This window comes from Salvelinus fontinalis, chromosome 9 (assembly GCF_029448725.1).
Source record: "Salvelinus fontinalis isolate EN_2023a chromosome 9, ASM2944872v1, whole genome shotgun sequence".
In the NCBI taxonomy this organism is placed as follows: domain Eukaryota; kingdom Metazoa; phylum Chordata; class Actinopteri; order Salmoniformes; family Salmonidae; genus Salvelinus; species Salvelinus fontinalis.
In genome coordinates, this window is record NC_074673.1 from 11128707 (window position 1) to 11153225 (window position 24519).

Below are 24519 nucleotides of genomic sequence, written 5' to 3' on the forward strand. Positions count from 1 at the left end.
GTTGGAGCCATTTAAGAATTTCAAAAATCACTGAACCTGGAGATTTATATCTCCCTCACTAACTTTAAGCATCAGCTGTCAGAGCAGCTTACCGATCGCTGCAGCTGTACACAGTACACACCCCAGTATCTCTACTTGCACATCATCATCTGCACATCTATCATTCCAGTGTTAATGTAAATTGTAATTATTTTGCCACTATGGCCTATTTATTGCCTTACCTCCCTAATCTCACCTCATTTGCACACACTGTATATAGACTTTTTAAAATTGTGTTATTGACTATGTTTGTTTTACTCCATGTGTAACTCTGTGTTGTTATATGTGTCAAACTGCTTTGCTTTATCTTGGCCAGGTCGCAGTTGTAAATGAGAACTTGTTCTCAACTGGCCTAACTGGTTAAATAAAGGTGAAAAAAATAAAAATAATAATAAGATAAGGGAAGACAAAAATAGATGTTTTATGAGTATGGCCTTATTTCTATTACAGCATATTGGATGACTGTCATTCATATTCCATTCACCCAGCTCAATGTAACATCGATACGTTTAAGCTACTACATAATACTCACATTTTCTCTATACCATTCATGATGTTGCTACAACCTAGCCTATGAATGAAAGTTTACAACGTAGGTGCACGCAGGTCAAGAGAAAGATTTGAGATGACAGATGGACAGAGAGTGACATATGCAATACCGCCTTGCACACTCTTGCCTGCATCTAGCTGATCTACACTCTAAAAATAAAAGGTTCCTGGAGTATCCTTTAGGGGCTATTCAAGTTGAAACTGTGGGGTAACCCCTATAAGTTCTGTGAAGAACTCTTTAAGGAGCTTAGAAGAACCCTTGTTGAACCCCTACTTTTTAGAGTGTAGGGTATAATCATTAGTCCAACAGTTACAAAAGAGAGTTTTAATTGGACAAATTCATTCATCCACGTTTCGTTCTATTTGCTTCCGTTAAAGAAAAGTTTTCAACAGAATCGGAGGAATGAATACACCCCTCATCACACGCAAACAGTTCACTTTCATAGCCACATTCAAACAGCTCGTTGTATTCCTTCTCGCATCTATGCATCTATGACTTCAATGCACAACACATCAGATGTCTGTGACCAGACCAAAAAAACTTTCAAAGCCAAAAGTACTGAAATCCCCACAGAAGAACATTGTTTCTTAACATACTTGAAACTATTTGAAAACATGACTTTAAATTCAAAAAATTAGGAAACCTGTAGGAAATGTTATGCTGAAGTACTGAAATTCCCACCTAAGAAACATATGGTTCTCAGAATATTATGTGCTAGCTAGGTATCCTGCACCATTGCCAGAACATTGTGGGAAGGTTGTATGCAAAATAACCATAGGACAGCCACACTCTCACCAAGCTCTAAGAAACATATGGGTCTCAGAACGTTTTGTGCTAGCTGGGTTGTGCTATGTAATGAGGGACCTGTACCAGCTACTGAAATGCACCTTTTGCTAAGAAAATCAGGTGATAAATGAGGTGCTAGGGAGGCTGGAGTGGGAATTTGAACTGTGTGCTAAATGTACCTGGTAACAAATTAGTCATTAGCTCACCTGTTCTGAATATCAATCATTCTTTTGGCATGTGAGTAGCCAAAGTTTGAGTCGTGTGGAGGCCCATTGTGGATCTGTGGGAAGGAGGAAAGCATGAGTGATAACACACCAGCTTTTCTTAAAAATCACAGTTTGGATGGCCAGAGGTTCCTGTCACTTGGCACATACTAGGTTGAGTCCCAAATGGCACCCTATACTGTTGAACTCCTACTTTTGACCAGGGCCATTAGGGCTCTGGTCAAAAGTAATGCACTATATAGGGAATAGGGTGCCATTTGATGCAACCATAGTATTAAGGTTAAACACAACATGCTCTCATTGATATGGTCTTACTGGTTGTTCAACTCACCATGCTCTCATCGATAGGGTATGTGGTCTTGTCAGGAAAGATGCAGCTGGACATGCAGGACACCACCTTGGCGACGCCCATTTCGTGAGACGTCTGCAGCACGTTGTCATTGATGCGAAGGTTGTCCCTCTATGAAGGCAAACTGTGGTCTCAATTCAATCAAACCAGCATTGCGGCTTTACACAATAACTTGTTTTCCCACAAATTAATTCAAAGAATGCATTTGGATATTGTGATAACACGCTCCCCTATAAGCTCCCCTCACAGATGGATTAACACGCTCCCCTATAAGCTCCCCTCACAGATGGATTAACACGCTCCCCTATACGCTCCCCTATAAGCTCCCCTCACAGATGGATTAACACGCTCGCTTTTCCAGAGCTACTTAGCTAGGTAAGACAAGCCATTTCACGGCAATGCAATGACAACAAACATACTGAACAACACAAAACAAACACACTGTATATGACATAAATACAGTACACACAAATATTTAGACATATAGTATGTATGTTTGATGTATCTGTCACGCCTTGATCTGTTTCACCTGTATGTGTGCTTGTCTCCACCCCCTCCAGGTGTCGCCCATCTTCCCCATTATCCCCTGTGTATTTATACCTGTGATTTATACCTGTGTTCTCTGTTCGTCTGTTGCCAGTTCGTTTTGTTCGTAAAACCTACCAGCATTTTGTTTCCCTGCTCCTGCCTGTTCCTTGCCCGTTTTCTAGTTTCCCGGTTCTGACCGTTCTGCCTGCCCTGAGCCTGCCTGTCGTCCTGTACCTTTGCCCCACTTCTCTGGATTACCGACCTCTGCCTGACCTGAACCTGACCCCGCCTGCTGTCCTGTATTTTACACCCTCTCTGGATTATTAACCCCTGCCTGCCTTGACCTGTCATTTGCCTGCCACTGTTTGAGGAATACATGTGTGTTTCTTCAACACTGTCTGCACCTGTGTCATACCTTAAAACATGATAGTACGAACTGGCCATTACTGACCCAGCAGACTTGGACCAGCTCTGCAACGCCATCTCCTCCCAAGGAGCCACCATTGGTAGGCACGAGGAGATGCTTTGCGGTCTGATAGAAGGGTTCCAGGCCGTGGCAGAACATCACGACCTAGCATTGGACACATTGCAGGAGCAATTCCGTGGGTTGTCTACTAGGCAGTCTACCACAATGGTAGCCTCCCAGCCCCTCAGTAACCCGGCTGGTAGCAGCACCGTCACCCCGGTTTCCCGGAAACCCCGCTTACCTCCCCCGGAGGGCTTCGATGGAGAGTTGGGAACCTGTTGGGCGTTTCTTGCTCAGTGTTCCCTCGTCATGGAGCTGCAGCTTACTTCCTTTCCCTCGGAGTACTCTACGATAGCGTACTTCTTCACGCTGATGTCCGGGGGGGCCTTTACCTGGGCTACGGCCATTTGGGAACAACAGTCGGCCGTATGCTTCAGTCTGGAGGGATTCGAGGCTCCGGTGTCCGGGAGAGAGACAGCTTTGGCAGGACTCCCTCAGTGTGGCAGACTATGCGGTGGATTTCCGCACGCTAGCAGCGGAGGGTGCCTGGAACCCGGAAGCACTGTTCGACACGTTCCAGCATGGATTATCGGAGAATGTAAAGGACGAGCTTGCAGCCCGGGAACTACCGACGGATCTCAACTCACTCATCACTTTAACCAGCCGGATCAATGGTCAGCTACGGGAACGTAGGAGGGAGAAGAGGTCTGATTGCGCTCCCAATCACTCACTCAAGAATCCCACCTTGCATCTGATGAACTCCAGAAGTCCCCGGCGTCTACGTCCCCGAGAGGATCCGAGCTTACCCGAGTTCCTCCAAGAGCCTCTGAAGACTGCCGATTCACCTCTTTCCAAGCCGATGCAGCTCGGCAGGGCTAGGCTGTCTCCTGCTGAACACGTACGCACTCTTGACACCCAGAGTTGCCTGTATTGCGGTACTGCCGGTCATCGTGTCTACCTGTCCTTTCAACAGACCTAGCTCATTCGTTGGAGTGAGTACTCTGGTGGTTCTTAAAGATAATTTTTCTTCTCCCCTTACTCGCTCCCCTCTCCATGCCATCCTGCTGTGGGGCGACCAGTCCATGTCTCTCCAGGTACTCATCGACTCGGCGGCCGATGTGAGTCTTATGGACGTTATCCTGGCGTCCGAGCTGGGCTTCCCCACTCAACCCCTAGAGCACTGGACGGGCGCTCTATAGGCCGGGTCAACCACCATACCACCCCCATCAACCTACGAGTGTCAGGGAACCACAGCGAGACAATCCAATTCCTGCAAGTTCAGTCTCTGCAGGTTCCCGTTGTATTGGGATTCTCTTGGGTCTAGTGACATAAATCCTCTGTTGACTGGGCTACTGGTGTCATCATGGGCTGGAGCCCGTCCTGCCACACTCATTGCCTGTATCAGGATCTCAGGGATGGGTTCAGTAAGGCCTGGGCCACTTTGCTTCCACAGCACTGATCGGTATCCAAGAAGGTCAAGCCAGATGCACTGGCATGCCGCTATAGCCCCGCGGCTACACCCCCGGAAGCCGAAACCTTTCCCCCCCACCCCAAGATCATTAGCCCCTCTGCTGTTTGTCCTCTGTTGTCCCGTGCCCTCCGTATACTACCTACCTTTCCTGTGTCTAGTATTAAAACCATGTCTTACAAATCAAATCAAATTTTATAAGTCACATGCGCCCGAATACAACAGGTAGACCTTACAGTGAAATGCTTACTTACGAGCCCCTAACCAACAGTGCAGTTTCAAAAAAATATGGATAAGAATAAGAGATAAAATTAACAAGTAATTAAAGAGCAGCAGTAAAAAATAACAATAAATACAGGGGGGTGCCGGTACAGAGTCAATGTGCGGGGGCACCGGTTAGTTGAGGTAGTATGTACATGTAGGTAGAGTTATTAAAGTGACTATGCATACATGACAACAGAGAGTGACAGTGGTGTGGAGAGAGGGGGGGGATGCAAATAGTCTGGGTAGCCATTTGACTAGATGTTCAGGAGTCTTATGGCTTGGGGGTAGAAGCTGTTTAGAAGCCTATTGGACCTAGACTTGGTGCTCCGGTACCGCTTGCTGTGCGGTAGCAGAGAGAACAGTCTATGACTAGGGTGGCTGGAGTCTTTGACAATTTTTAGGGCCTTCATCTGACACTGCCTGTTATAGAGGTTCTGGATGGCCGGAAGCTTGGCCCCTGTAGTACCTTGCAGTCGGAGGCCGAGCAGTTGCCATACCAGGCAGTGATGCAACCAGTCAGGATGCTCTTGATGGTGCAGCTGTAGAACCTTTTGAGAATCTGAGGACCCATGCCAATTTTTTTCAGTCTCCTGAGGGGGAATAGATTTTGTCGTGCCCTCTTCATGACTGTCTTGGTGTGCTTGGACCATGTTAGTTCATTTGTTGGGGATGTGGACACCAGCCCTTTGTCTCCTGTTTCCAGGCCCACCCCTCTTCCCCGTCACATCAACAGCTAACCGGCGTACATGGTGAGACGTCTCCTGAAGGTTCGACCTCGGGGGAGGGGATTCCAGTACCTGGTTGACTGGGAGGGTTATGGCCCGGAGTAAAGGTACTGGGTCTCCGCTAGGGACATCCTGGACCCATGCCTCATTTCTGAGTTCCAACGTCGGCACCCCGCTCAACCATGTATGCGCCCAGGTAGCATGCCAGGTGGCGTCCCTAGAGGGGGGAGGGGTACTGTCACGCCCTGATCTGTTTCACCTGTATGTGTGCTTGTCTCCACCCCCCCTCCAGGTGTCGCCCATCTTCCCCATTATCCCCTGTGTATTTATACATGTGTTCTCTGTTTGTCTTTTGCCAGTTAGTTTTGTTCGTAGAACCTACCAGCATTTTGTTTCCCTGCTCCCGCCTGTTCCTTGTCCCTGTTTTCTAGTTTCCCGGTTCTGACCGTTCAGCCTGCCCTGACCTTGAGCCTGCCTGTCATCCTGTACCTTTGCCCCACTACTCTGGATTACCGACCTCTGCCTGACCTAAGACCGCCTGCTGTCCTGTACCTTACACCCTCTCTGGATTATTGACCCCTGCCTGCCTTGACCTGTTGTATGCCTGCCCCTGTTTGAGGAATGTAAATGTGTTTCTTCAACACTGTCTGCACCTGGGTCATACCTTAAAATGTAATAGTATCGGTTATGTTTCACTCAATACTATACTAAGCTATGGGATAAATACACATTGATCTGAACAAAGTACTCTATGGAATTGAACACAGAAACGGACAGGCCTTTTGACAGTTCAGGCAAAATGTCAGATGAGCTGGTTCCATCTTCTAAATTGGGGATTTTGTACAGAATATTTCAATATTTGGTTAACAATCAGGTCCTCCATGTAAAAAATGTAGAAATGATTTAACAAATGCACTTTATGACAAAAACATATAGCCTAGTGATTGAAAGAAACTGGGTAGTTAGGTAATGAAGCTCACCAGAAAGTGTAGGTTCTCCTTCATGTGAAGATAGAGTCCTCCCACCTTGGCAGCCAGGTGGATGACATGGGTGGGCCGATGCTTCTGAAACACTGCTCTTGTCTGTTGTAGATCTCTGGCAGAACATTGTACAAGTGCCATCATTCATCATCATCATCGTCATCATCATCCCATTTAATGGAAAAACATCAATCTCAAAAGTATGCACACACAAATGTAATGAGTTAAACATTTAATGTGGTTCCAACATAAACTATATATCTATCCATCAATCCATCTATAGATAGAATAGAAAATAAAATAATAGAATAGCAGAGAATAGAATAATTTTTCTGTGTGAACTTCTTTTTTGACTTATTTTATCTAGTTCGTTCCTGTTGGAACCTCAAAATCCAACCACGTAAAAGGGCCATAACAGGAATTTACATATATTAAAATCAGGGTTTCATACAGTGCAACATGACATACATTTCCTATAGAAATATGTTATGTAGAACAGACATGCTAATGTTTCTCCGGCATGTAGAATATGGGATCATGGCATCTCTTGTATATGTGTGTGGTGCGGATCTGTTTTTTTTTATAATATATTTTTTTTTATTCAAAAGTATTATTCACCTCGTATCTGAAATCCACAACAGAAGCTAGCCAGAAGTTAGCCAGCTCACTAGCTAATGTTAGTATTCAGCTAACCACGGCTAGCGGTCATCAACTATCCTTTAGCTCGGAAAGCTATCGCCAGTTTTGCACAACGCCACTCAGACCAGAGCATACCGGACCTATTTTCTCTCCGTATCCCCGGATTTCTACCGCAAGCTCTGGACATTTACACCTGGATCTTGCAGCTAACTAGCTGCTATCCGAGTGACTATTGGCTAACGTCGATTCCGGAGCAAACACCAATTATCCCGGGGCTAGCCAGCTGAAGAGTTCCATCAGCCACTCCTGGGCTACAATCACCTATCCTGACCCGTTTTACTGCTGATGCGGAGCCCCACCGGGCCTTCACGACTGGAATTACGACGTTATCTGCCCGAGGGAGTTATTCAACTGGCCCCTCCATCGCGACGTAACCTGAACGCCCATCTGCTAACTGCGGCCCGCTAATCGTTAGCTGTCTTGAGCTTATTGGCTGCTATCTTCTTGGGCCACTATAACTATAACTATTTTGACAATTGGATTGGTCCCCTCTACCACACGGAAACCACTAATTTACAGATGGAAACGCATGGGGTGGCTAAAAACAGACCTCCATCTTCTGCTAGCTTGCTACCCATGGCTCGGCTAGCTGTCTGAATCGCCGTGACCACAACCAACCTCACTACTCACTGGACCCTTATGATCACTCAGCTAAGCATGCCTCTCCTTAATGTCAATATGCCTTGTCCATTGCTGTTCTGGTTAGTGTTTATTGGCTTATTTCACTGTAGAGCCTCTCGCCCTGCTCATTATACCTTATCCAACCCTTCAGTTCCACCACCCACACATGCGATGACATCACCTGGTTTCAATGATGTTTCTAGAGACAATATCTCTTTCATCATCACTCAATGCCTAGGTTTACATCCACTGTATTCACATCCTACCATACCTTTGTCTGTACATTATATCTTGAATCTATTTTATCGCCCCCAGAAACCTGCTCCTTTTACTCTCTGTTCCCGGACGTCCTAGATGTCCAATTCTCATGTCTTTTAGCCGTACCCTTATCCTACTCCTCCTCTGTTCCTCTGGCGATGTAGAGGTAAATCCAGGCCCTGCAGTGCCTAGCTCCACTCCTATTCCCCAGGCGCTCTCTTTTGATGACTTCTGTAACCGTAAAAGCCTTGGTTTCATGCATGTTAACATGAGAAGCCTCCTCCCTAAGTTTGTTTAATTCAGTACTTTAGCACACTCTGCCAACCCGGATGTCTTAGCCGTGTCTGAATCCTGGCTTAGGAAGACCACCAATAACTCTGAAATCTCCATCCCTAACTACAACATTTTCAGACAAGATAGAACGGCCAAAGGGGGCGGTGTTGCAATCTACTGCAGATTTCTGTCCTACTATCCAGGTCTGCACCCAAACAATTTGAACTTCTACTTTTAAAAATCCACCTCTCTAAAAACAAGTCTCTCACCGTTGCCGCCTGCTATAGACCACCCTCTGCCCCCAGCTGTGCTCTGGATACCATATGTGAACTGATTGCCCCCCATCTATCTTCAGAGCTCATGCTGCTAGGTGACCTAAACTGTGACATGCTTAAAAACTTCTTAGGGCTGCAATCCCGTTAACGGGATTGATATGACAACAGCCAGTGAAAGTGCAGGGCGCCAAATTCAAACAACAGAAATCTCATAATTAAAATTCCTCAAACATACAAGTATCTTATACCATTTTAAAGGTAATCTTGTTGTTAATCCCACCACAGTGTCCAGTTTCAAAAAGGCTTTACAGCGAAAGCACCACAAATGATTATGTTAGGTCACCGCCAAATCACAGAAAAACACAGCCATTTTTCCAGCCAAAGACAGGAGTCACAAAAAGCAGAAATAGAGATAAGATTAATCACTAACCTTTGATGATCTTCATCAGATGACAATCATAGGACTTCATGTTACACAATACATGTATGTTTTGTTCGGTAAAGTTCATATTTATATAAAAAAATCTCAGTGTCCATTGGCGCGTTATGTTCAGTAGTTCCTAAAACATCCGGTGATTTTGCAGAGAGCCACATCAATTTCCAGAAATACTCATAATAAACATTGATCAAAGATCAAGTGTTATACATGGAATTTTAGATCCACTTCTCCTTAATGCAACCGCTGTGTCAGATTTCAAAAAAGCTTTACGGAAAAAGCAAACCATGCAATAATCTGAGGTCGGCGCTCAGAGCCCAATCAAGACAGAAATATATCCGCCATATTGTGCAGTCAACAGAAGTCAGAAATAACATTATAAATATTCACTTACCTTTGATGATCTTCATCAGAATTCACTCCCAGGAATCCCAGTTCCACAACAAATGTTTGATTTGTTCAGTAATGTCCATCATTTATGTCCAAATAGCTACTTTTGTTAGCGAGTTTGGTAAACAAATCCAAAGTCACGAAGCGCGTTCACTAAAAGCAGACAAAATGTAAAAAAGTTCCGTAACTGTCAAGCCCTGACCTTAGAGATCCTTTTAATGTCTCTATTTGGTTTGGTCAGGGTGTGATTTGGGGTGGGTATTCTATGTTCTTTAGTTCTATTATTTGTATTTCTATGTTTTGACCGGGTAGGGTTCTCAATCAGGGACAGCTGTCTATCGTTGTCTCTGATTGAGAACCATACTTAGGTAGCCCTTTTTCCCACCTGTCTTTGTGGGAGGTTGTCTTTGTTTGTGGCACTATAGCCTTAAGCTTCACGGTCGTTTTGTATTGTTTATTGTTTTTGTTGGCGTCATTCTAAATAAAAAGGAATATGTACGCTCACAACGCTGCGCTTTGGTCCAGTTCATTCGACGGCCGTGATAGAACTTCCCACCACAAAAGGACCAAGCAGCGTGGTAAGGGGAATCATGGACTTGGGAGGAAATCCTGGACGGTAAAGGACCCTGGAGGCAGGCTGGGGAATATCGTCGTCCCAAGGAGGAGCTGGAGGCTACAAAGGTGGAACGGCATCGTTACGAGGGAACACAGCTAGCAAGGAAGCCCGAGAGGCAGCACCCCAATTTTTGGGGGGGGGGGGGGGGGGGGGGGGGGCACATAAGGAGATTGGCTGAGTCAGGTTGGAGACCTAAGCCAACTCCTCGTGCTTACCGTGGCGAGCGTCGTACTAGTCAGGCACCGTGTTATGCGATGGAGCACACGGTGTCTCCAGTGCGCGTTCACAGCCCGGTGCGATACATCCCAGCTCCCCGCATCTGCCGGGCTAGGGTGAGCATCCAGCCAGGACAGGTTGTGCCAGCCCTGCTCTCCAGACCTCCAGTGCGCCTCCTCAACCCAGTATATCCTGCGCCGGCTCTGCGCACTGGGTCTCCGGTACGTCTGCACAGCCCAGTGCGTCCTGTGCCAGTGCCCCGCATTTGCAGGGTGAAGATAACCACCCAGCCAGGACGGGTTGTGCAGGCTCTAAGCTCGAGACCTCCAGTGCGCCTCCACGGCCCAGTGTATCCGGTGCCTCTGCCAAGGACAAAGCCTCCTGTATATCTCTCCAGCCTGGTGAGTCCTGTGCCTGTGCCCAGAACTAAGCCTCCTGTATGTCTCCCCAGCCTGGTGAGCCCTGTGGCAGCTCCACGTACCAGACTGCCCATACGTCTCCTCACTCCAGTGATGATCCATGGCAAGAAGCCTTCAGTGATGATCCATGGCACGAAGCCTCCAGTGATGATCCATGGCAAGAAGCCTCCAGTGATAATCCATGGCACGAAGCCTCCAGCGAGGAGTCATGGCAAGGAGCCTCCAGCGACGGTCTCCAGTCCGGAGCCTCCAGCGACGGTCTCCAGTCCGGAGCCCCCAGCGACGGTCTCCAGTCCGGAGCCCCCAGCGACGGTCTCCAGTCCGGAGCCCCCAGCGACGGTCTCCAGTCCGGAGCCCCCAGCGACGGTCTCCAGTCCGGAGCCTCCAGCGACGGTCTCTAGTCCGGAGCCTCCAGCGACGGTCTCCAGTTCGGAGCCTCCAGCGACGGTCTCTAGTCCGGAGCCTCCAGCGACGGTCTCTAGTCCGGAGCCTCCAGCGACGGTCTCTAGTCCGGAGCCTCCAGCGACGGTCTCTAGTCCGGAGCCTCCAGCGACGGTGCCCAGTCCGGGGCCCGCAACGAGGGCGCCCAGTCCGGGGCCCGCAACGAGGGCGCCCAGTCCGGGGCCCGCAACGAGGGCGCCCAGTCCGGGGCCCGCAACGAGGGCGCCCAGTCCGGGGCCCGCAACGAGGGCGCCCAGTCCGGGGCCCGCAACGAGGGCGCCCAGTCCGGGGCCCGCAACGAGGGCGCCCAGTCCGGGGCCCGCAACGAGGGCGCCCAGTCCGGGGCCCGCAACGAGGGCGCCCAGTCCGGGGCCCGCAACGAGGGCGCCCAGTCCGGGGCCCGCAACGAGGGCGCCCAGTCCGGGGCCCGCAACGAGGGCGCCCAGTCCGGGGCCCGCTATGAGGGTCCCCAGTCCGGGGCCCGCAACGAGGGTCCCCAGTCCGGGGTCGGCGACGAGGGTCCCTGCACCAGAGGTGCCACCAAAGTGGGGTGAGCCAGTGGTGGAGCGGGGTCTGCGTCTCGCACCTGAGCCGCCACCGCGGATAGATGCCCATCCAGACCCTCCCCTATAGGTTCAGGTTTTGCGGCCGGAGTCTGCACCTTAGGGGGGGGGGGGGGGGGGGGTAACTGTCACGCCCTGACCTTAGAGATCCTTTTTATGTCTCTATTTGGTTTGGTCAGGGTGTGATTTGGGGTGGGTATTCCATGTTCTTTAGTTCTATTATTTGTATTTCTATGTTTTGACCGGTTAGGGTTCTCAATCAGGGACAGCTGTCTATCGTTGTCTCTGAGAACCATACTTAGGTATCCCTTTTTTCCACCTGTCTTTGTGGGAGGTTGTCTTTGTTTGTGGCACCTTAAGCTTCACGGTCGTTTTGTATTGTTTATTGTTTTTGGCGGCGTCATCCAAAATAAAAATAAATATGTACGCTCACCACACTGCGCTTTGGTCCAGTTCATTCGACGCCCGTGACAGTAACAGTCAGTAGAAACATGTCAAACGATGTATTGAATCAATCTTTAGGATGTTTTTAACATAAATCTTCAATAATGTTCCAACCGGAGAATTCCTTTGTCTTCAGAAGTGCGATGGAACAGAGCTTGCTCTCACATGAACGCGCATGTTCAGGTCATGGTAGACCTTACTCAATCCCCTCTCATTCGGCCCCACTTCACAGTAGAAACATCAGACAAGGTTCTAAAGACTGTTGACATTTTGTGGAAGCCTTAGGAAGTGCAAAATGACCCATATCCCACTGTGTATTCGATAGGCGATGAGTTGAAAACCTACAAACCTCAGATTTCCACTTCCTGGTTGGATTTCTTCCCAGGTTTTTGCCCGCCATATGAGCTCTGTTATACTCACAGACGTCATTCAAACAGTTTTAGAAACTTCAGAGTGTTTTCTATCCAATACTAATAATAATATGCATATATTAGCAACTGGGACTGAGGAGCAGGCAGTTTACTCTGGGCACCTCTGGGCACCTTTTCATCCAAGCTACTCAATACTGCCCCTGCAGCCATAAGAACCGGCCATCCTACAATCTAAGCTTGATGCCCTCAATCTCACACAAATTATCAATGAACCTACCAGGTACAACCCCAATGCCGTAAACACGGGCACCCTCATAGATATCATCCTAACCAACTTGCCCATGGAGTCCAAGAGCATGGAGAATAATAATTGTCCATGGAGAATAAGAGCACCTCCTCCCAGCTGCCTACTGCACTGAGGATAGGAAACTCTGTCACCACCGATAAATCCACTATAATTGAGAATTTCAATAAGCATTTTTCTACGGCTGGCCATGCTTTCCACCTGGCCACCCCTACTCCGGTCAACAGCACTGCACCCCCACAGCAACTCGCCCAAGCGTTCCCATTTCTCCTTCTCCCAAATCCAGTCAGCTAATGTTCACAAATCAGCCAGGCTAGACAATCTGGAACCTTTCTTTCTAAAATGATCTGCCGAAACTGTTGCAACCCCTATTACTAGCCTGTTCAACCTCTCTTTCGTGTTGTCTGAGATTCCCAAAGATTGGAAAGAAGCTGCGGTCATCCCCCTCTTCAAAGGGGGGGACACTCTTGACTGCTACAGACCTATATCTATCCTACCCTGCCTTTCTAAGGTCTTCGAAAGCCAAGTTAACAAACAGATCACCCACCATTTCGAATCCCACCATACCTTCTCCGCTATGCAATCTGGTTTCAGAGCTGGTCATGGATGCACCTCAGCCACGCTCAAGGTTCTAAACGATATCTTAACCGCCATCGATAAGAAACAATACTGTGCAGCCGTATTCATTGACCTGGCCAAGGCTTTCGACTCTGTCAATCACCACATCCTCATCGGCAGACTCAACAGCCTTGGTTTCTCAAATGAATGCCTTGCCTGGTTCACCAACTACTTCTCCGACAGAGTTCAGTGTGTCAAATCTGAGGGCCTGTTGTCCGGGCCTCTGGCAGTCTCTATGGGGGTGCCACAGGGTTCAATTCTTGGGCCGACTCTCTTCTCTGTATATATCAATGATGTCACTCTTGCTGCTGGTGAGTCTCTGATCCACCTCTACGCAGACGACACCATTCTGTATACTTCTGGCCCTTCTTTGGACACTGTGTTAACAACCCTCCAGACGAGCTTCAATGCCATACAACTCTCCTTCCATGGCATCCAACTGCTCTTAAATACAAGTAAAACTAAATGCATGCTCTTCAACCGATCGCTGCCTGCACCTGCCCGCCCGTTCAGCATCACTACTCTGGACGGTTCTGACTTAGAATATGTGGACAACTACAAATACCTAGGTGTCTGGTTAGACTGTAAACTCTCCTTCCAGACTCACATAAAACATCTCCAATCCAAAGTTAAATCTAAAATTGGCTTCCTATTTCGCAACAAAGCATCCTTCACTCATGCTGCCAAACATACCCTCGTAAAACTGACCATCTTACCGATCCTCGAATTTGGCGGTCATTTAGAAAATAGACTCCAACACTCTACTCAACAAATTGGATGCAGTCTATCACAGTGCCATCCGTTTTTTCACCAAAGCCCCAAATACTACCCACCACTGTGACCTGTACGCTCTCGTTGGCTGGCCCTCGCTTCATACTCGTCGCCAAACCCACTGGCTCCAGGTCCTCTACAAGACCCTGCTAGGTAAAGTCCCGCCTTATCTCTGCTCGCTGGTCACCATAGCAGCACCCACCTGTAGCACACGCTCCAGCAAGTATATCTCACTTGTCACCCCCAAAGCCAATTCCTCCTTTGGCCGCCTCTCCTTCCAGTTCTCTGCTGCCAATGACTGGGACGAACTACAAAAATCTCTGAAACTGGAAACAGTTATCTCCCTCACTAGCTTTAAGCACCATCTGTCAGAGCAGCTCACAGATTACTGCACCTGTACATAGCCCATCTATAAATAGCCCAAACAACTACCTCTTCCCCTCCTGTTTTTATTTATTTTGCTCCTTTGCACCCCAGTATTTCTACTTTGCACACTCATCTACTGTCAAATCTACCATTCCAGTGTTTTAATTGCTATATTGTATTTACTTTGCCACCATGGCCTATTTATTGCCTTTACCTCCCTTATCTCACCTCATTTGCTCACATTGTATATAGACTTTTTTTTCTACTGTATTATTGACTGTATGTTTGTTTTACTCCATGTGTAACTCTGTGTTGTTATATGTGTCAAACTGCTTTGCTTTATCTTGGCCAGGTCGCAGTTGTAAATGAGAACTTGTTCTCAACTTGCCTACCTGGTTAAATAAATGTGAAATTAAGATAAATATAGGGTAGGACATTTTTATCTGCAATGACCAAGCCTGAGACCAGCTCTGCTGAGAATATGAGGTTCATGTGACATCACTTACACAAGGTTGGCCTCTTTGGACGAGAGGAAGGTCCACTGCTCGCCCTCAAGACAGCCGCCTTCCTGTTTCACCACGTGCTCAATGGCCTTCCCGAGCAATCCGGATCCGCCCGTGACGAGCACACGCATAAACTCAGCCTTCGTTTCCAATTCCATTTCTCACTCTGATCAAAGAATGCAAACTTACATTTTTCAGTTGTGATATTCACATAATGTTATTACGCTGAAGCCCTAAACAAAGTAGGCTGATAGCCTATGTATAGCCTGCTTTAAAACGTAATAATTATGATAGAAGTTACATTTAGGCTAATAAGGAATTAATCAAATATATGCTCAAATAAACGCAAGTTGAAACATATTAACACACTTTTCGTTTCGTTTACAATTTCATTGTAGCCGATTTGTTTAATCATGGAGGCTACTTTATTGTATTTTCTTTCCTATCAACATTTATCTACTTTTTTCTTTTGAAATAAATTACATTTGACATATTAAATATTAAGCGCATGAGCCCAAAACGGGAGTGAATGGTATTATGAAAATGTTAGCCTATCAAAAGGATAAACAAACAGCCTACGCAAATACCGAAAATGTTTGATTTTTTAAATGTAGCAATTTAGTTTAATCGAAGGGGAAATAAGGGTTAGGCTACATTACAAAATAGTAGCCTATATTACAAAATCTGATGTCATATAGGCTACAGCACTGACATTATTTATTTTAGCAAGTAGACTAAAAGTACATGAGGTCTGTCGAAAGAAAATGTCTACTAATATTTTAAATACAAACATTTTAGAGAAATAATAGCAAATATTAATCCGTAGTCTATGTGGGCTATTTTTAATTAAAATCAATCGGTCATTTTTAACTCGACAAGACTATCGTGTTATTTGGATATTTTCGTATCAATAGATACACAAAGTAATTGTTTCAAATCAAACCTCCAAAAAGTTCCGTTTGAATTTTCCTCCTCAAATAAAGTCAATATTAGATCCTTCGTGCTCTCAAGTACTGAACTGGGGCTATCTCTTGTCTTCCGCACTATGTCCTTAGCAAAGCAGCAGGCGGGATGCGCATTCGCTCTTTCATAGGCTACCTGTAAGCAATTTGATAGCATGTGCAGCGAATCTGACTGTCCTACGTTCCCGGAACTATCACTCACGTAAACACAATAAGAAAATACCAGGAATAGCCTACTGTTAAGATAGGTTAAGTGAAAAAAACGTTTTATATAACTTCTGTTGGAAATTGGGATGTAATTAAGAAAACAGGCCCATATTGACTGTATTTTAACGCATTTCAAATAAAATAAAAAAGGTATTAGTCACATGCACCGAATACAACAGGTGTAGACTTTACCATTAAATGCTTACTTTTGAGCCCTTTCCCAACAATGCAGAGTATAAACAATTTGCTAAATAAAACAATTCATAGTAACACATTAATACTCGTGCTGTGGTATGAGGGAGTTGAAGTAATTGAGGCAATAATTACATGTAGGTAGGGGTAAAAGCAATCAGGATAGATAATAAACAGAGTAGCAGCAGCATATGTGACGAACACCTCCATTTGGTCTTCTTTTGCAAAATTTGAAATTGTGCTTTTTACATTGGATAAAAGTAGAGACTCAGAGATACAAAATGGTATATCATACACTGCAGTTGTGGAATAATGGGAAAGTAGCTTTGCTTTGAAAGTTGATAAACTTCTAACCCCACTTTTGAGAAAGTGGCCTTTGAAAGTTTTGGTACACCTACTGGAGAGCTCTTCTTTGTTTACACCTATTCAGCATTGTTCACCCCCTCTTAAGCCTTAGCCCCACCATCTCTTTATTTTTTAAATTGTTTTGTTTAACCTTTATTTAACTAAGCAAGTAAGTTAAGAACAAATTATTATTTACAATGATTTACAATGATGGCAAAAGGCCTCCTGCTGGGATAGAGGCTGGGATTAAAAATAAAGCATTTATTCAATAAAAATATAGGACAAAACACACATCATGACAAGAGAGACAACACAACACTACATAAAGATAGACCTAAGACGACAACATAGCATGGCAGCAACACATGACAACACAACATGGCAGCAGCACAACAACATGGTTCAGTAGCAGCACAAAACAAGGTACAAACATTGTTGGGTACAGACAACAGCACAAATGGCAAGAAGGTAGAGACAACAATACATCACGCAAAGCAGCCACTACTGTCAGTAAGAGTGTCCATGATTGAGTCTTTGAATGAAGAGATTGAGATAAAACTGTCCAGTTTGAGTGTTTGTTGCAGCTCGTTCCAGTCGCTAGCTAGCTTTAAGGATTAACATATGAGGCCATGTGCTAAACAGGGTGAGTAAGGTAGTGTAGTCAACAAAGATTTCAATAAATCTTAGTCTACAATAAGGAAAAACTTGAGGTCAAAAAACACTTTATCTAGTCCATTGGCCTATATCCTAATCTGACTTTGGTGCAGGTCATGTTGTTCTTCACATTACTGTCTCTGGTAACCACAGACTTTTTCCCCCCTATGCACAAGATACAGAAGGCATACACAGTACAGAGAAATGGTTACTTGCACAATTTCACAGTAGCAATATAAAAAATAGAAAGTGTCCAGATAAAAATATTGTATCAATATTTAATCATTATGAGCTGATGATTACCAGACACACTAAATTGATGGGTCATGTGAAATAAATGCTATAACCACCCCCCAGCCACATCTAGCTAAGTGGATGGGTCACTATTGTCTAGACATGTATTATGTGAAGAGTGTGAAAGAGTGTGAAAGTGTGTCTATGTGTGTGTGTTTTGTGTGTGTGTGTGTGTGTGTGTGTGTGTGTGTGTGTGTGTGTGTGTGTGTGTGTGTGTGTGTGTGTGTGTGTGCGTGCGTGCGTGCGTGTGTGTGCGTGTGTCTGTGTGAGTGTGTGTGTGTGTGTGTGTTGGAGTGTCAGTGTGTGAGTTTGTCGGTAGAGTCCAGTGAGTGTGCTTAGAGCCAGTGCAAAAAAATTTGGTCAATCAGCAATTTTATGGCTTGGGGTAGAAGCTGTTCAGGAGCCTTTAAGTTCCAGACTTGGTGCTCTGGTACCGCTTGCCATGCGGTAGCAGAAAGAACAGCCTATGACTTCGGTGGTTGGAATCTTCGACAATTTTTAGGGCCTTCCTCTGACACTGCTTGGTATAGAGGTGAGCTTGATAGCAGGGAGCACGGCCCCAGTGATGTACTGGGCCATATTCTGTGTAGCACCTTACGGTCGGATGCCAAGCTGTTGCCATACCAAGCGGTGATGCAGCCAGTTAAGATGCCCTCAATGTTGCAGATCGTTGGGATATGTACGTACGGTCACTGTGGGGATGTCACGTCTTCCTTCGAAGTCGGTTCCTCTCCTTGTTCGGGCGGCGGTCGGCGGTCGACATCACCGGTCTTCTAGCCATCGCCGATCCACCTTTCATTTTCCATTTGTTTTGTCTTGTTTTCCCACACACCTGGTTTACATTCCCTCACTACTTGTTATGTATATAACCCTATGTTCCCCCCATGTCTGTGTGTGAAATTGTTTATTGTCAGGTTGGCACGCATCCGGCTGGTTTGCGGCAGGTTTTGTTTTACACCCATGCTCTGTGGCAGCCTGTACTTTGTACTTGGTTATTGTACTTTGGGCTTTTTATTTCACCTTTATTTAAACAGGTAGGCTAGTTGAGAACAAGTTCTCATTTACAACTGCGACCTGGCCAAGAATAAAGCAAAGCAGTTCGACACATACAACAACACAGAGTTACACGTGGAATAAACAAACATACAGTCAATAATACAGTAGAAAAAATCTTTATAGAGTGTGTGCAAATGAGGTAAGATAAGGGAGGTAAGGCAATAAGTAGGCCACGGTGGCAAATTAATTACAATATACCAATTAAACATGGGAGTGATTGATGTGCAGAAGATGAATGTGCAAATAGAGATACTGGGGTGCAAAGGAGCAAGATAAATCAATAAATACAGTATGGTGATGAGGTAGTTGGATGGGCTATATTACAGATGGGCTATGTACAGGTGCAGTGATCTGTGAGCTGCTCTGACAGATGGTGCTTAAAGCTAGTGAGGGAGATATGAGTCTCCAGCTTCAGTGATTTTTGCAGTTTGTTCCAGTCATTGGCAGCAGAGAACTGGAAGGAGAGGCGGCCAACGGAGGAATTGGCTTTGGGGGTGACTAGTGAGATATACCTGCTGGAGCGCGTGCTACAGGTGGGTGCTGCTATGGTGACCAGTGAGCTGAGATAAGGTGGGGCTTTACCTAGCAGAGACTTGTAGATGACCTGGAGCCAGTGGGTTTGGCGACGAGTATGAAGCGAGGGCCAGCCAATGAGAGCGCACAGGTCGCAGTGGTGGGTAGTATATGGGGCTTTGGTGACAAAACGGATGGCACTGTGATAGACTGCATTCAATTTGTTGAGTAGAGTGTTGGAGGCTATTTTGTAAATGACATCGCCGAAGTCGAGGATCGGTAGGATGGTCAGTTTTACGAGGGTATGTTTGGCAGCATGAGTGAAGGATGCTTTGTTGCAGAATAGGAATCCGATTCTAGATTTAATTTTGGATTGGAGATGCTTAATGTGAGTGTGGAAGGAGAGTTTACAGTCTAACCAGACACCTAGGTACTTGTAGTTGTCTACATATTCTAAGTCAGAACCGTCCAGAGTAGTGATGCTGGACGGGCGGGCAGGTGCGGGAAGCGATCGGTTGAAGAGCATGCATTTAGTTTTACTTTTAAGAGCAGTTGGAGGCAACGGAAGGAGAGTTGTATGGCATTGAAGCTCATCTGGAGGTCAGTTAACACATGCCCTCAGATGAATCCCAGAACATATTCCAGTCAATGCTAGCGAAACAGTCCTGAAGCTTAGCATCGCTTCATTGGACCACTTCCGTATTGAGCGGGTCACTGGCACTTCCTGTTTGAGGTTTTGCCTGTAAGCAGGAATTTGGAGGATATAATTATGGTCGGATTTGCCAAATAGAGGATGAGGGAGAGCTTTGTATGCGTCACTGTGTGTGGAGTAAAGGTAATCTAGAGCTTTTTTGCCTTTATTTGCATAGGTGACACGCTGGTAGACATTAGGAAAGAAGGATTTCAGTTTTCCTGTATTAATATCACCGGCCACTAGGAGCGCCACTTCTGGGTGAGCATTTTTGTGTTTGCTTATGGCCCAATACAGCTCATTGGGTGCGGTCTTAGTGCCAGCATCGGTTTGTGGTGGTAAATAGTGTCGTCTACAGCTGATCATTAGTTATTCTATTTCAGGCGAGCAGAACCTCGAGACTTCCTTAATATTAGATATTGCGCACCAGCCTTTGTTAACAAAGAGAAACACAACACCCCCTTAAAACTTCATATGGCTGCAATCCAGCTAACGGGATCGATATGACAACAGCCAGTGAAAGTGCAGGGCGCCAAATTCAAACAACAGAAATCTCATAATTAAAATTCCTCAAACATACATGTGTCTTATATCATTTTAAAGGTAATCTTGTTGTTACTCCCACCAAAGTGTCCGATTTCAAATATGCTTTTCAGCGAAAGCACTACAAACGATTATGTTAGGTCACCACCAAACCACAATAAGCACAGCCATTTTTCCAGCGAAATATAGTGTAACAGTATAACTTTAGACCGTCCCCTCGCCCCGACACGGGCGCGAACCAGGGACCCTCTGCACACATCGACAACAGTCACCCACGAAGCACGGTCGTTACCCATCGCTCCACAAAAGCCGCGGCCCTTGCAGAGCAAGGGGCAACACTACTTAAGTCTCAGAGCAAGTGACGTAACTGATTGAAATGCTACTAGCGCGCACCCGCTAACTAGCTAGCCATTTCACATCCGTTACACTCACCCCCCTTTCAACCTCCTCCTTTTCCGCAGCAACCAGTGATCCGGGTCACGGCACCAATGTAACAGTATAACTTTAGACCGTCCCCTCACCCCGACACGGGCGCGAACCAGGGACCCTCTGCACACATCGACAACAGTCACCCACGAAGCACGGTCGTTACCCATCGCTCCACAAAAGCCGCGGCCCTTGCAGAGCAGGGGCAACACTACTTAAGTCTCAGAGCAAGTGACGTAACTGATTGAAATGCTACTAGCGCGTACCCGCTAACTAGCTAGCCATTTCACATCCGTTACAATAGCAGTCACAAAAAGCAGAAATAGAGATAAAATGAATCACTAACCTTTGATGATCTTCAACAGATGACACTCATAGGACTTCATGTTACACAATACATGCATGTTTTGTTTGATAAAGTTCATATTTATATAAAAAAATCTGAGTTTACATTGGCGGGTTACATTCACTAGTTCCAAAAACATCAAGTGATTTTGCATAGCCACATCGTTTCAACAGAAATACTCATCATAAATGTAGATGATAATACAAGTTATACACATGGAATTATAGAATTATAGATATACTCCTTAATGCAACCGCTGTGTCAGATTTCTAAAAAACTTTACGGAAAAAGCAAACCATGCAATAATCTGAGACGGCGAGACGGTCCACAATAAATGCTTGATTTGTTTGATAATGTCCGTTATTTATGTCCAATTAGCTACTTTGGTTAGCGTGTTTGGTAAACAATTCCAAAGTCACAAAGCGCATCCACTATAACGTGACGAAATGTCCAAAAGTTCCGTAACAGTCAGTAGAAACATGTCAAACGATGTATTGAATCAATCTTAAGAATGTTGTTAACATACATCTTGAATAACGTTCCAACCGGAGAATTACATTGACTTCAGTTGAGCGATGGAACGGAGCTGCCTCCCACGTGAACGCGCGTGTTCAATGCGTGGTCACCTCATGGCAGTGATTACTCATTCCTGTCTCCTTCGGCCCCCCTTCACATTAGAGTCATCAGACAAAGTTCTATTGACTGTTGACATCTAGTGGAAGCCGTAGGAAGTGAAAACTCATCCATATCTCGCTGTAATTTCATTGGGAGCTTGGTTGAAAATCTAGCAGCCTCAGAAAAAATCCAAACAGGAAGTGGAACTTCTCAGGTTTTTGCCTGCCATATGAGTTCTGTTATACTCACAGACATAATTCAAACAGTTTTAGAAACTTCAGATTGTTTTCTATCCAATACTAATAATAATATGCATATATTAGCAACTATGACTCAGGAGCAGGCCGTTTACTATGGGCACCTCTGTGCACCTTTCATCCAAGCTACTCAAAACTGCCCCTGCAGCCATAAGAAGTTAACTTTACCCTACGCTGCCATTCTGTCCTGCCAATGCATAGAAAAACCAGCTGGATTTACATTTTCCATGTGCGTGTTTAGTCACGACTCTGAGAAACATAGGATATTACAGTTCTTCAGATCATGTTGCTACGATAGTCTCGAACAGAGCTTGTCCAGTTTATTGTCCAGTGATTTCACGTTCGCCAATTGAACGGATGGTAGAGGCGGTTTATCCACTTGCCAACGAATTCTATTTAGGTATCCCGCATGCCGACCTGTATAACATCACCTGTTCCTTTTTCGAGTGTTTGGGATTTGAGCCTGGTTCGGGATGAGCAGTATGTCCTTCGCCACCGACTCATTGAAGTAAAATTCCATATTGAGTGTTCACTGTTCTGATGTCCAGAAGCTATTTTCGGTCATAGGAAACAATGGCGGAAACATTATGAACAAAACAGATCAGCCCCCCAAAAACACAAAACAGCACAATTGGTCAGGAGCCCGTAAAACTCCTGCTAAACTCAACAACAAAAAAATTCCTCTCACGGTCAACTGCGTTTATTTTCAGCAAACTTTAGACGTGTAAATATTTGTATGAACATAAGAAGATTCAACAACTGAGACATAAACTGAACAAGTTCCACAGACATGTGACTAACAGAAATTCAATAATGTGGCCCTGAACAAAAGGGGGGGGTCAAAATAAAAAGTAACAGTCAGTATCTGGTGTTGCCACCAGCTGCATTAAGTACTGCGGTGCATCTCCTCCTCGTGGACTGCACCAGATTTGGCAGTTCTTGCTGTGAGATGTTACCCCACTCTTCCACCAAGACACCTGCAAGTTCCCGGACATTTCTGGGGAGTATGGCCCTAGCCCTCACCCTCCGATCCAACAGGTCCCAGACGTGCTCAATGGGATTGAGATCCGGGCTCTTCGCTGGCCATGGCAGAACACTGACCTCCCTGTCTTACAGGAAATCACGCACAGAACGAGCAGTGTGGCTGGTGGCATTGTCATGCTGGAATGTCATGTTAGGATAAGCCTGCAGGAAGGGTACCACAAGAGGGAGGAGGATGTCTTCCCTGTAACGCACAGCGTTGAGATTGCCTGCAATGACAACAAGCTCAGTCCGATGATGCTGTGACACACCTCCCCAGACCATGACGGATCCTCCACCTCCAAAACGATCCCGCTCCAGAGAACAGGCCTCGGTGTAACGCTCATTCCTTCGACGATAAACCCGACCATCACCCCTGGTGAGACATAACTGCAACTTGTCAGTGAAGAGCACTTTTTGCCACTCCCATCTGGTCCAGCGACGGTGGGTTTGTGCCCATAGGCGACATTGTTGCCGGTGATGTCTGGTGAGGACCTGCCTTGTCTGGTGAGGACAACAGGCCTACAGGCCCTCAGTCCAGCCTCTCTCATCCTATTGCGGACAGTCTGAGCACTGATGGAGGGATTGTACATTCCTGGTGTAACTCGGGCAGTTGTTGTTGCCATCCTGTACCTGTCCCGCAGGTGTGATGTTCGGATGTACCAATCCTGTGCAGGTGTTGTTACACGTGGTCTGCCACTGCGAGGACGATCAGCTGTCCATCCTGTCTCCCTGTAGCGCTGTCTTAGGCATCTCACCAGACGGACATTGCAATTTATTGCCCTGGCCACATCTGCAGTCCTCATGCCTCCTTGCAGCATGCCTAAAGCACGTTCACGCAGATGAGCAGGGACCCTGGGCATCTTTCTTTTGGTGTTTTTCAGAGTCAGTAGAAAGGCCTCTTTAGTGTCCTAAGTTTTCATAAGTGTGACCTTAATTGCCTACGATGGTTCCACAGGTGCATGTTCATTAATTGTTAATTGTTTATGGTTCATTGAACAAGCATGGGAAACAGTGTTTAAACCCTTTGCAATGAAGATCTGTGAAGTTATTTGGATTTTTTGCGAATTATCTTTGAAAGACAGGGTCCTGAAAAAGGAACATTTATTTTTTTGCTGAGTTCTATTTCCTCCAGCGACATTCTCAATGTGTTAATTTATGGTGTTGACTCTATATTGCAGTGTATTATGGTGTTGCACTACACAAAAGTATAGGGTACTCAAACATTAGGATTAGGATAAACCCATATAAATTCAAAGTCAATTCAAGTAAATTAACAAAATGCCTTTTTTCCCCCATATTTTTTTCACACCCGCATCATTGTATCCAACATAGGCCATGGGCCAGCGGAAAACTTTGTCCACTTTGGGGTGGCAAAGGTTTGATGGTAATAAATTGTTCCCCACAAGCCCCTGATCAAATGCATACATGATAC

At 45.8% G+C, this 24519-nt stretch overlaps 1 protein-coding gene and 1 long non-coding RNA gene across 3 annotated transcripts in view; one reads left to right on the top strand and one right to left on the bottom strand.

Moving 5' to 3' along the window:
• The window catches only part of LOC129862059 (uncharacterized), a 33923-nt gene extending 27525 nt beyond the window's left edge, over positions 1-6398 (top strand). The window contains exon 3 of the long non-coding RNA XR_008760714.1: positions 5831-6398. This is a non-coding gene — a long non-coding RNA (uncharacterized LOC129862059). The remainder of the gene's footprint in view (positions 1-5830) is intronic.
• Positions 1-24519, bottom strand: part of LOC129862056 (GDP-L-fucose synthase-like) — a 29989-nt gene that overhangs the window by 1953 nt on the left and 3517 nt on the right. Inside the window, exons 1-5 of one of the 2 annotated variants that reach the window (XM_055933388.1) lie at positions 15907-16117; positions 14967-15129; positions 6380-6494; positions 1931-2059; positions 1582-1655 (exon numbers count right to left, since the gene is read on the bottom strand). In XM_055933388.1, coding sequence (XP_055789363.1) covers positions 1582-1655; positions 1931-2059; positions 6380-6494; positions 14967-15121 — 473 coding nt within the window. In that variant the 5' untranslated portion in view covers positions 15122-15129; positions 15907-16117. Of the gene's footprint in view, positions 1-1581; positions 1656-1930; positions 2060-6379; positions 6495-14966; positions 15130-15906; positions 16118-24519 lie in introns of those variants that run through there. The other variant, XM_055933389.1, reaches the window with a different exon arrangement.